The sequence below is a fragment of the Nansenia antarctica genome (assembly GCF_963989245.1).
Source record: "Nansenia antarctica genome assembly, chromosome: 6".
Taxonomy (NCBI): Eukaryota; Metazoa; Chordata; class Actinopteri; order Argentiniformes; family Microstomatidae; genus Nansenia; species Nansenia antarctica.
The window spans coordinates 20,869,525-20,882,399 of NC_137676.1; the positions used below are offsets into that span (position 1 = coordinate 20,869,525).

The following is a 12,875-nucleotide window of genomic DNA, read 5'->3' on the forward strand; positions in this document are numbered from 1 at the left end:
TAATAATAATTTAAAAATGGCTGTCAAAATAGTTGGATATGAGTAGTATAATTTACCCCATGCTTGAAATGATGGTGGACAGTTTGTTCAGTAATGGTTAGCTTGCTAAAGGCAACTCCTTGTTAAAATGCACAGCAATTAAGCCTATCCGCAGCTTTCTACGCTTGCTGCTGGGCCTACCAGCGTGATGAACTGGAACTCCAGTTACTTTGAAGACAAACTCTACCCCGTTCTTGAAATACATAATTATGTTTTTCTTGCAAGTTCGAACCACATAACAAGGACAGAACAGAGAGGATTTAGTGTATTTACACGCTGTAGTAACCTTTAATGACCACGAGCGTCGCTGTTACTCCGGAAAGGCTCCAGGACAGGAAGAAGGTCAACGTTCCAAGATGGCGGCGCGCTGTTTGCGGTCCGTCCGGACCTCTTTACCAGGCATTATATCGTTCGCCAGCAGCAGTAGTTTGAGTGCAATGAAGAGTACAAGCTGTTTCCCTCAACTCTCGGTTTTTGGACATGTACAGAGCAGAGGAATCCGACATGGTAAGCGCGTAGTCGAGTAGCAGCCACACTGACAGCTGTGCATGCTTAGCTTTCCGCTAGCCAACGTGATGATGTCCTTCGATGATGGATCAGCCAGAGTGATGGGCTGTATTGCTATTTGCTACATTGAAACCTGAAATGTGATCGTTATTCAGATGTCCGATTAGTTGAATGACCATATCGTGAGACTGGTTGTGTTGGGTTAGAGAGGTAGCTTTCATTGAGACTGTATGACTAATTGTGACTAGACCTGTCTAACGATGAATTGAGAATCAAGGACCCCAATTGAAATAAGCCAGTGGCTTTCTTGGGTTTTTATCCTGTTAGTTGACCTTGTATGTAATATGTACTGTCATGTACCTACTTCTGCAAATCTTCTAATAAAGTTTTCAATCAATCAAAACCTACTACTTTTTATACTGAAACCTGCTCTTTTCTGTGTTTACAGTCGTTGAAAAGCAAAAAGGCAAAGTAACTACCGTAAGTGAACTATTAGGCTATATGCATTGAACAATGTGCAGTGTTTGTACCCCTACCTTGCAATGCATCAATGAATCTGACAGTTTATTGCGATTGACTACTGTTGTTATGAGTGTCTGTCTACCTGTGTGTATTTCTTGCTGACTGCGTTCTCAGATTGAGGGAGTAACACTGGACGTGCCAGCCGGTCCAGAGCCACCCAACCCTACAGCACAGTGCCCTATTTACAAATGGAACCTGCAGCACAAATACACCTACACCGTAAGAGTATTATTGCTGATGTTTTTCAGTCTGCATGTCGGCAACCAATCAAAATGTTATGACATTTCTTTTGAAACATGGAACTACATTTCAATGATGTGGAGAATCACAACACAAACTCGCAAGTCAAAGTCAAAAAGTCAAAAGTCACTTTATTGTCCATTACTGGGACATTTGTTTTGGGCACTGCAGCCAGAAAAGAACAACAGACAATCCATGTTAAAACACAGACAGAAGGCAACCCTGATTCAGACGAGAGTAGAAGTAAAACGATAAGTCAAATTAATCCAACATTCATCTGGTGCTGTTTAAAAGTTTAACTGAAACCGGAATAAAAGCTGTGTTAGATTTTAAATATTGAGCAGGGGACTCTAAACCTCCTCCCAGAGGGCAGTAGTTCAAACTCTGCATGTAGGACATGAGAGGGATTCATGAGAACTCTATTAGCCTGCCTTAGAGTAGCCTGTTCAAAAATAGACTGCAGGGATGAGTGACCTTTCACCCCTATGATCTTTCATGGAGTCTGCATCAGCCGGACCAATTTGGACTTTAGATGTACAGATAGGTTACCAAACCAAGCTGTAATGCCGTATCTGATGAGACTCTCTAAGGGTGTATTCTCACTAGAACATTTGCTTCACTTGGAATCAGAGTTTTGGATAAAATTGCTTTGCTCTGTGTCGTTTGGAGCTGTGAGAACGCGCATTCAAAGTCACTCCCGGAGCAAACAACCGACGCATGCTCCGCTTGAAAAGGGTGGTTTCGCTCCGGTTAGAAACGACACATCCATCACTTTGCTTCGCTTCGCTTTTGATGAGAACGCTGCTCGAGGCTGTCCATAGGAAAACAACAGCGCATGCATGTTGATCTGGATAAGAGCGGGACGAACAGGCAATTTCAAAATGTTCTGACCAATCAACTACCATGTCTGTTGCTTCGATTGCGTGCTTTGATTGTTTCGATGACATATGTTACTTCGTTTACATAAAGAGTTGTGAGAACGCAAATCAGAGAAATAATTTATGCAACAATGTTGCAATCTCATTCACTTGCTCCGGGTCATGATTCAGATTTTCAGGCCTGTGGTCACCAACACTTCTGGGGTCGAACACCATCTCCGCAGTCTTCTTAACATTCAAAACCAGGCAGTTATCATCACACCATTTAACAAACCTCTGGATTTCCGAATAATAGTCACATAGGTCACTGTCATTTAAATGTAATTAAAGCCAAAATACTGCAACGCAATGGGTTCGGTGAGTAATCCCCACTGCTACATAGTTAACTATAACACTACTACTTTACATTGTTAGCGGGCTCCCAAAACAAGCTGATTTAGTTGACTAGCGATGTGTCATTGATTTTCAACAACACGGAAATGGATTCACATTTTTCAAGTCCGATCGTTACATCAGATCCCGGTATGTATACCAATGCATTAGAACGTGTCACATATATGCACCGCAAGAGTATCCCAACATGAATGGAAAATATTGGGTATTTTTACATTTCTATTTCATGATTATTTGTACTGGTTATGGCAACGTTACCTGTCAATACTGTATGCCTGTGTGAGACAGATGTCAAGTTCTTGCAAACAGTAGCCCCGCAATTCAAGTTGCTTGGTTACATGTGCACTACTACTCTACTACTTCTACTCCTCAACTGTTTCCTTTTGTTTTGCTCTCAGGACGTTCTGTTGCTCAGTCAGTTCATCAGGTCAGACGGAGGGATGCTGCCTCGCCGAATCACTGGCCTCTGTGCTCCGGAGCACCGCAAGATTGCCATCTGTGTGCAGATGGCCCACAGAGCAGGTCAACTCACAGTCTGTCTGTCTGCCTTCCCAGCTGTCTGTCTGCATCTGCCTGCCTGCCCAGCTTTATGTCTGCATCTGTTTGTCGGTGTCTGTCTGTCAGTCTGCCTGGCTGTTAGTATGTCTAATTGGAACACTAACAGTGTGTTTAGTCAACCGTGTTTTAGTCTGTATGGGAGAATTACTACATATGGAACCAGTACTAGGAATAATTTAAATAATACAAAATAATAGTACTTTGGATTTAAAGCGCCCCTCAAAAAGCCCAAGGACACTGTACAGCAAAAAAAGAGGGAAAAGCAAGGATAAAAAGTTATTTGTTCAACCCTCAGTTTACAGTGATTGCTGGGAATGATTTGGGGTTGTTGGTCTTTTAACAGAAGTCTTGTAGGCATAGAGAGGAGAACACTGTACTGCTAGAAATACTATGGCCTTACTAAATAGAACACATTGGGCTGGTTTCACAGTAGGGCTGTTACGATTATTCGACGTCATCGACGTCATCGATTACGTCAATACGTCGGTTGCCGTAAAATGCGTCGGTTAGTCGTAAAAAAACAACATGGCTGCGACCAGTGCAAACACGGAGGCAGAGCTGGCCTACTAAGACTTCGCCCACGATCGTCCAAAGTATGGGAGTACTTTACAAAAAAAGAAACCAATGGCAATGTGGTGGTCTGTAAACTGTGCAAAAATGAATTGGCCTATCACAGCAGTACGACTGCAATGAACGAGCACCTCAAGCGAAAGCATCCTGGAGCGCTTTGTGAAGACAGCCGCAAGCTAGCACCGTAAGTCAGCGTTGTATTTCTGTTCACTTTTCCGGCCGTGTATCAGTGAAAAATGGATAGCTACTAGCTGGCTAGCTACGGTAGCCTTACTAGCCTATTGTTATTGTGGTGCTCGCACCTACTGTACGTTATCTAGCTCGTAGCTCGCATGCTACGTTAGCATCAATTTAGCTAATCATAACATAGCAGCGAGAGTAACGTTAGCTATGTAGCTGGCTAGCTACGGTAGCCTTACTAGCCTATTGTTATTGTGGTGCTCGCACCTACTGTACGTTATCTAGCTCGTAGCTCGCATGCTACGTTAGCATCAATTTAGCTATTCATAACATAGCAGCGAGAGTAAAGTTAGCTAGCCATGTAGCTACTAGCTAGCTATGTGTTGTGGTGATGGACAGACTTCTAAATGGCCATGTTGGCTAAACATAGCAGTGAGGTGGACATTAAGGGGCCTACACATGATAAGAAATGTGTGCTTTTTTTATTTTCAGGAAGCAAAGCAGTGTGGAAAACTTTTTCCACAAAAAGAGCACAACTCCATGCACACCCCAGATGGCTGCTCAGCTTTCTAACAGCATCTTACAGATGATCGTCAAGGACATGAGACCTGTTGCTATTGTGGAGGGTCAAGGCTTTCGTGAGATGATCAACACATTTGAAGTTAACTTTTATATTTTATAATATTATATTTTATGTTGAGATTGTTATTGTTAAAGATTGTTACTGAGAGTATACGGCATTCCGGTTAGAATGTCACTTTTTTACAGAATTTACTGCATTCCTTGCACTTTTCCTTTTACTTGAAGTTAACTTTTATATTTTATAATATAATATTTTATGTTGGACTGTAAGAAAGAGAGGATCTTTTTTGTTGTGTGGAATATTGCCCTGCAGTGCAAGAATAATTGAATAAAATACTGAAATGTTGATAAGAGAAGTTTTTGACATTTATTTTGGGAAAATTAAGTGATACATTAATCGAACAGCAAAAAAATAATCGTTAGACTAACCGTTAAATTAGTCGTTAGAATAACCGACTAATCGGCAAAATAATCGTTAGATTAATCGTTAGAAAAATAGTCGTTTGGGACAGCCCTATTTCACAGACAAGTATTTGTTGTAAGCTATTCCATCCAAACGCAACAAATAATATCCTTGAAGGAGGCCAGTAAACAGGGGCTTTAACCACTACAGGGCCACCCAGAACCATACTGTGTTGGCTCAGATATTTTCCTTTCACATTGTCCTTTCTAGCACGGTTGCAGCAATGATGGTGGATGTTTAACCAGGCCAGGCCAGCCCAATACGTCCCAGCTCGACTCAAAGCTCAGTTTGACTATGTAGTGTGAATTAGGGTTTAAAGATGTTCTGTTCTATTCCAGGCCTGCTCCCCGACCACAAACCTAAACTCCCAGAGGGCCACATCCCAAAGAATCCCAAGCCGCAGCTCAACAGGTGAGTAATGGGTGTGGGCGTGTCTGTGCGTCACGTGACCACTATGGTCTCAGGACTACTCCTCCGCTACCTTAGAGATGTGGTTGTCTGCTGTCAACTCACTCTGTTGTTTTCTCTTCATAACTCCCGCCTGTGTTGTTGTTGTCATTGTCGTCTTACACAGATATTTGACTCGCTGGTCCATTGACTCTGTGAAGCCCATCTGGAAGTCAGGTCTGAAGTGGTGCAAGAAACGCATTTCCGTCAGCCATCCAGCTCTCCGGGACAACGTACGCTACAGCAAGAAACCCCTCTATCTTAAACACTGATCAGCAAAATGCCAGTCCAATCAACACAGGAGTCAGTGTGGACGGGACCAACGTCCGTTTCTACTAGATCTCCATCGTCAGGGGACACTTGGAGCACTTTTGCTGACTTTTAGAACTGATCTTTGGAAAATCTAAGGGAGCATCTGTGTATCTGTAGTCCTCCTAATTTATTGTCTGTTGCCCTTTGGAATGAGTCATTCAGAGCACCCCCTCCCAAATAAAACATTCAGTCTTACTTGGCCTCTTGAAGATGAACTCAAAATGAACTCTTAACACTTTTAATCCACAGTTGTTTCCATGTGAAGAGGGATTGGGTCAGTGTTACACTGTTTCAATGTAGGTGGGATGTTGACATTGTGTACTCGGAAGACAGCCCAGATGTGCGAATAAAACAGTTCTGTTTACTTTCCTCCACCATCTGTTTACTGTGTGTGTGTGAGTAAGTATTTGTGCGTGTATGCAGAACCTTTTACAAATTGCATGTGGAAGTAAATCACAAACTATGAGTTTTTTTTTATTTGTGTTTATGTTAAATAACGGGGAAAAAACATCTCTAGCATAAGTATAACTGCTGGCTGCTTTCAGGTTGGGTGGTGGGGGGGTAAAACACTGTTTTGTTGACATGAGAGGTTGACGGTGATGTTTAGTTTGGATTAGGGGCATGCGTTGGCTCTTCCCCCTCCCTCCTCGTTGTCTCCTGCTCTAAAGCATGAAAGGCAGGTCCAGGTTCTTGAGTCCGTTTCCCATGTAGATGTAACCGTGCTGGGGGGTCAGGGGCACGTGGAAGAAGGACAGGCCGTGCCAAAGCAGGCTGCGGATCACACACACACTGCTGCCCCGCTCAAACTGCAGACTCCAGGAACCTACACACACACACACACACACACACACAGATAAGGGTTAGTACAGCTTCCAATCCTATAGGCTACATACACAACTGCTCTACTGAGACACTTCACAGTACAGTACAGTACAGTACACATTTACATTTACATCTTAGACATTTAGCAGACGCCTTTATCCAAAGCGACTTACAACAAATACATTTGTCTACGTAAGTGTATCATCTATACATCAGTCATCATAAGAAAAACAAATATATTCTAGCACCAGGGACCATTGGCAGGTTTACAAATGCATATGCTGCTGCACCTCTCAATCTACAGGCCTTCAGAGAGACAGACCATATCCAGATCTCACATTACTCTCTGATTCTTTGTCCGTTATATGATATTGTCCATTATGTAGAGAGAACGACAGTACATTAAACTGAGAGAAACAGTTGGCTACTAGCTGGTTTCTGTGCTGTGTTGCTGGACCTACACACCAGGGTGGCCTGGCGCTGCAGCTGTCTACCGTTGGCCGACACCCAGGACACAGAGAACACTGTGTGTTAATGCTGAATAGGAGCGTAGCAGGGCTCTGGCCAGGCACATCCACTGACTGCACGATTAAGAAAAGACATGGGAGGCTACAGCAGTTTGAGATGATTCCTAAAATGTGGCGTGGATCTCCTATAACTAACAAAGCATTAAATTATAAGACTGTAGAGTAACTCTGCGGTCCGAGATATTCCGGTATAAAAGACACGTCGTGCTTTTGATATACAGTCTGAAGTCATTCGGTTTCAACAATTCTCACGTGTCTGTGGCGGGGTGGAGTTCAAATCTTCTTGGACTGGAAAACTTTCAGGCTGTCTAGTAGGACACTTGGATCTCCTACTGAATAAAACATCAAAGATAACCGTATCTTTTTCCTGAATTGTTGATATTCCAGGGGTGTGTTTGAATATTCAATACTTATTCTGGGTCCATGTACTATGTCTATCGATTTAGTGCTGCCCATAGCCACTTCCGGCCTACTACTAGCACCCCCAACCCTAGCCCCCACCCCCCGGCTGGCCACGTGTCGAGGTGTCCTTGGGCAAGACACTGAGCGCCAAATCGCTCCCAGCTTGCCGCCATTGGTGTGTGAATGTGTGTGTGTGATTGGGTGAATGTTGACTGTAAGCTGAGGTTCAACATGAACACTCAGTCCACTGTCAAAAAATGTCAGCAGAGAATGTATTTGTTGAGGAAGCTGAACTCTTTTAATGTAAGTGAGGCCATCCTGAGTACGTTTTACTGTTATTTTATTGAAAGTCTTCTTACCTTCTCCTTTATCTGTTGGTTTAGTGGTCTATCCATAAAGGACAAGAACAGCCTACAGAACATAGTTAAAGTGTGCTCCAAAATAACAGGAGTCAAACACAGAGACCTGTGTTCCCTTTGGGAGGACCAGGTGGTTAAGAAGGCAAAAAGCATTATCAGCCAACCCCTCCATGCTCTGGCTCACCACTTTTCGCTGTTGCCTTCCGGCCGTTGTTTTAATGTCCCTCGGAGCAAGACCAACCGTCACTCCAAATCTTTTATCCCTTCAGCTATCAGACTACTTAACTCAGATGGTGATCACTTCAAGTAGACTTACTATGCACTGTTCTTAATCAAGTAGTTTTTTATTTTTCTGATTATTATTTTTTATTTTTTTTATACATCTAAAAGGTTCCCAGTTGTCTGTTTACTGAACTGTGCTTGACATGACATTGTACTGTTGTATGTTGTTGGTGTCTGAATGAGGAGTAAAGCTACAAATGAATTGCCCCCAGTGGGATCAATAAAGTTGTCTGAATCTGAGTCTGAATCTGAATCTGAATGAGAGGCCGTTGTAAAGCGCTTGTTTGGAATAAGGCGCTTTATAAGTGCAGTCCATTTACCCGCTCCTGCTGTAGTGCACCGCTGCTTGGTTTCAAACTCACACGCGGCTAGGAGGACGTGTCTATGTTCCATACTCGTGGCATGGGGGGGGGGGAGACCAAGCAATAGGGGGGCCAAACTTGCTAAGATGAGTGATGAATCTAGTTAATAACAGAAACTGTTTCCATGAACATCCAGGAAAGTCTGGAGGATCGCTGTGGAGAAGGCGGAGCTTAACTTAGTGTGATTCCAGAAGAAAAGCACCCGTCTTTGGGTGGAGAGCTACCACGATGTCCCCAGGGTCTGGCTGGGTCTCTCTCTTATGCTCTCTCTCTCTGTCTCCTTTCAGCAAAAGCTTGAGGTCTGGCCATTAACAAGTTCTCAGTGAGTGTGATCCTGTCATTGGGGCAGCTGTGTAATGTAAGCTAGTTTATGGAGGCCGCACATAACATACACACATACATACACATACACACACACACACACACACATACACACACACACCACAAAGCTGTGCATACCAAACAGCTGTGAGATGTTTCAGGCTCCACACACACACACACACACACACACACACACACACACAGGAACTGTCACTTTCTACTTTCACATACCACGGACAAACCATGATATATAATATGTAATACCATCAGACACTGCATGTCAAAGACCATACAGTTTGATTTCATCCAGATACATCACATTAATTCCTGGCACTCTGATTTGGCACTCTTTGGCTTCTGGTTAAATCCCTTGCTCACTATCATCCTATATGTTGCTTCCCTTGTGAAATATACAGTATAGGATGACGGTAAATAATACCGTTAAACATGTTGTCAGTCCAGAACATTGAGGTCAATCCGCCAGCAGGTGGGCTTGAAATCCTGGGATGGTGGTTCGCAACGGATCTATACACAGAGAAGCTGCCAGCTCTCTGTCAATCCGGCCCTAAAGACTCCGAGCTGCAGAGTGGCCCTGGGATTCGTAACACCACGTATGTCAAATCCATACTCCATCTGGGGCCTCATTTATAGAAAGTGCTTTGGATCAAATTTGATCTTACCCGTGTCGTACGTAAAAAAACACGTCAAAGTAGTGATTTATAACATTTCAACGTGAGTCAATTTGACCGTGGAAACGATCATAGGTATTGACTTGAAGTACGCACATTACCTACTGGTTATGCAGAGTTATTACAGGCATGTGAGCCGCACTGCCTACTGTAATTCATGCGAAGTGAAACTAAAGTGGCTCGTAATAAAATGAACGATGTTGTTATCAGCCGAGAAAATGACTTTAATTCAAGATTTAAAGGGAACTGATGTTTATGATTGTATTTCAGTCTTCCTTTATATCCCTCCGGAGCTGTCAAGGCTCTTTCACTTATCTGTTCGGAGCTGTTCACTTATCCCCCCTATTTATATCCCCCTGCCCCCTATTTATGTCTATTTATGTCTATTTATGTCTATTTATGTTTCATTCTTGTTTTTTATTATCTTAGGACTGTGTTTGATTGTTAGCACCTATGGCTTGCATTTAAATTTCGTTGTAACTGTTACAATGACAATAAAGATCATTAATTTATTCAAGGCAACGCCATCTCCCCTTCAACATGCCTATAGTGCTCTCCACAACGGACCTTGCCTGGCCATGTGCTAAATTATACAGGATTTCCTCCGGTAGTGTCTGATGGTTCGCAAAGGGAGTGAGCAGCCATGTTTTCAATGTCACCTATTAAGAAACACCTGTGTTCAATGTAAGGGACTGATTCCAATTAATATACACAGATATTGTCACATAGCTAGATTGTGTCAGACACATAGAGTGTGGTCCAGTTGGTAGAGCATGGTGCTAACAATGCTTAGGTTCGGGGTTCGAGACCATATACAGTATACTGAAAAAATGTATGCATTCACTGCAATGTAAGTCGCTTTGGGTAAAAGCGTAGGGTAAAAATGGCATATAACCTGTGAGAAGAGAACCCCACACTCATGGGGAGAAGGTTTTTTCTCTGGTACAAATAGTTTTTTGGTAAGAGGTTTATCTTACCAGGATGGTTAGGGTGTTACCTTTGGGGATGTCCTCGCTCAGAGGATCCAGGAAGTCCATGGCGGGGTTGAGGTCGGCCATCTCCAGGATAGTTTTCTTCTTCAAGTTCTGCGGCTCGGTGAAGTGCAGGAAGCAGCTGAGCTTCCCTGCCTCGGAGGTGGACAGACCTGCAGGACAGGACATGCACACACACACGCGCGCACGCACACACACACACACACACACACACACACACGCACACACACACGCGCACACACACACACGCGCGCACACACACACACACACAGTTATTCACTGTCAGCTCTAATATATCACTACATGACATCATACAGTGTATGAACATAGGCCTGGAACCAATACACACTCAGGCAGAGGAAAACCACACCACAAGTGGTTCTCTGTGTAGTAATACACACACAGCTGTGCTGTATCTCCTGAGGGACCCACAGGACCAAGAGGCCACACACATTCAAACACTTATCTGGGAATCCCCCACACACCATGGATTCGGAGCCAGACACACATCTGCCTGAAGGCCTAACGGTTATATTCACCCTCAAAGCTGCGGTTGGTCTGGACCAGGCCGTGGGGACTCTTGGTGAAGGCCCCGCGCGGCACAACAGACACTTCCTTGTCAATGGCGTGGACCGCCACGGCAAGACGCTTCTCCTCATTCACTTTACTCTGCCACGGAAACCAATAAAGAACAACATACAAACAGTTGTTGTCATAGATTTTTACATTACATTTTTGGCCTTTAGCAGACGCCTTTATCCAAAGCGACTTACAACAAATACATTTGACTAAGTAAGTGAATCATCTATACACCCATGAAAGCAGGAAAAAGTCATCTATGCTCGGGTCAGGGGCCATTGGCAGTCGTAAATGCTAGAAATACATTGTTTTGGTTTGGGTTTTATTAACAGTAGAGAAACTGTACGGGGTGGTAGAGGGGAAGTAGATGTCTCAGGAGGGACAGTTAAGGTGTAGCCTGAAGAGATGGGTTTTCAGTCTGCCGTGGAAGATAGGGAGTGACTCTGCAGTCCTGACAGTAGTGGGAAGCTCGTTCCACCAGCGAAGGACAGCGAAGAGCCGTGACCGGGTAGTGCATAACATAACATCCTAACAGACCAGTCATCACCATTCACTAGTCTTGCTTTAGGCTCTAATACCAGTTTAGCATGGTCACTGATATCCACTCACTGCACCATCATCATAGTCACTTCGTCACCAAAACAACATTACATCAACATTTACGTTACCTTTACACAACCTTTACACAACATTCATCACACTCATCCCTACCGTGACGTCCTCCTCCACGGCCTCATCTCCCTCCCCTTGCCGGCGCGTCTCTGTGTGCTCGTACTCGTAGGAGGGGTCTCCTGTAAAGCGTCCCCTCGCTGCTGCAGACACCTCTGACAGCATTGCCTCGGTGGCAGGGGGAAGCAGGTGCCAGTCCATACAGTTAAAACTGGAGACGAGAGACACGCACACACGCACACACACACGCACACGCACACACACACACGCACATGCACACACACACACACACACACACACACACACACACACACACACACACACGCACACGCACACGCACACACACACACACACACACACACACACACACACACACACACACACACACACACACACACACACAGAATATGGAGATGATTGTGGAGAAATTGTTGACCATTTAGCCGAGTGTCAACAACACTATACCAAATATTGTAGCCTAGCTTTAGCTACTATAGTCGTTTAAAGTTGTTCGGCTGTAAATTGGTCATTTTGCCTGGTGAGTTTTCTTATGATCACTTCCTACCTGTAAAGGCTCTTTTTGTCGCTCATCTCATCTTCTGTAACCCCCTGTGCTATAAAATAGTCCCCCTTTTTCCCCAGAATCTTGCCCCAAAATAGGACACGGTTGAATTTGTAATTCCTCTTCAGGATGATCAGAGAGGTCTGCAGCGCAGCCTTTTGCTCACTGTTCAAAGTTAAACCGCCGCCACAAACTAGGTCTAAGGAATAGTATAATGTATTGGAATCCATTGAAAGTATGCAGTTTCCTCTCTTAATTATAAAGTCACGTATACTTGCGAAAAATAAATAACTTTAGCTAGCTAAAAGGCTAACATTACTCGGCTTCGCACGTCCGGTTGCCAAGGTAAACAAACCAACTAGTTTCTCGCGTAGGCATAGCTACAGCATAGCAACAGCTGCGGGATTGTAGTTCAAGGGACGGAAATCACCAGTCAGATTTCTCTGCTTCCATCTATCTTCTTGTCACTATAGGTATTTTAGTATCACAATTTCTGTACCAAAATAACTGTTCCAAACGTGAGTGCATCTGAGAGTTTTGGTTTTATGGTACACATTCGAATGAGTTAGGGTTATTCATTATTGAGTGTAGCCTATTTTTTGTTAATTCAGCAACACG

At 43.8% G+C, this 12,875-nt stretch overlaps 2 protein-coding genes across 2 annotated transcripts; one reads left to right on the forward strand and one right to left on the reverse strand.

Moving 5' to 3' along the window:
• The first annotated feature begins 386 nt into the window (after positions 1-386).
• Positions 387-6,060, forward strand: mrps18a (mitochondrial ribosomal protein S18A). Its single transcript, XM_080535073.1, has 6 exons — positions 387-546; positions 995-1,026; positions 1,183-1,287; positions 2,978-3,101; positions 5,271-5,343; positions 5,507-6,060. Exons 1-6 carry the CDS (start codon positions 396-398, stop codon positions 5,649-5,651), a joined length of 630 nt encoding a protein of 209 aa, XP_080391199.1. The 5' UTR covers positions 387-395; the 3' UTR covers positions 5,652-6,060.
• A 224-nt stretch (positions 6,061-6,284) lies between these two features.
• On the reverse strand, positions 6,285-12,489 carry rsph9 (radial spoke head component 9). Its single transcript, XM_080534012.1, has 5 exons — positions 12,261-12,489; positions 11,738-11,906; positions 10,987-11,116; positions 10,453-10,599; positions 6,285-6,514 (listed from the first exon to the last, which is right to left on the reverse strand). The coding sequence occupies exons 1-5, from the start codon at positions 12,485-12,487 to the stop codon at positions 6,354-6,356; spliced, it is 834 nt and encodes a 277-aa protein (XP_080390138.1). The 5' UTR covers positions 12,488-12,489; the 3' UTR covers positions 6,285-6,353.
• Between the last annotated feature and the right edge of the window lie 386 nt (positions 12,490-12,875).

Bases quoted from the DNA above. Each gene is read 5' to 3' on its own strand.
- mrps18a (XM_080535073.1), top strand. From the start codon at position 396: ATGGCGGCGCGCTGTTTGCGGTCCGTCCGGACCTCTTTACCAGGCATT. The intron at 1,027-1,182 runs GTAAGTGAACTA...CTGCGTTCTCAG, and splicing joins AAAAAGGCAAAGTAACTACC to ATTGAGGGAGTAACACTGGA. The intron at 3,102-5,270 runs GTCAACTCACAG...GTTCTATTCCAG, and splicing joins GCAGATGGCCCACAGAGCAG to GCCTGCTCCCCGACCACAAA.
- rsph9 (XM_080534012.1), bottom strand. From the start codon at position 12,487: ATGGATTCCAATACATTATACTATTCCTTAGACCTAGTTTGTGGCGGC. The intron at 10,600-10,986 runs GTGAATATAACC...CCTGTCCTGCAG, and splicing joins GACCAACCGCAGCTTTGAGG to GTCTGTCCACCTCCGAGGCA. The intron at 6,515-10,452 runs GTAACACCCTAA...GTGTGTGTGTAG, and splicing joins GAGCGAGGACATCCCCAAAG to GTTCCTGGAGTCTGCAGTTT.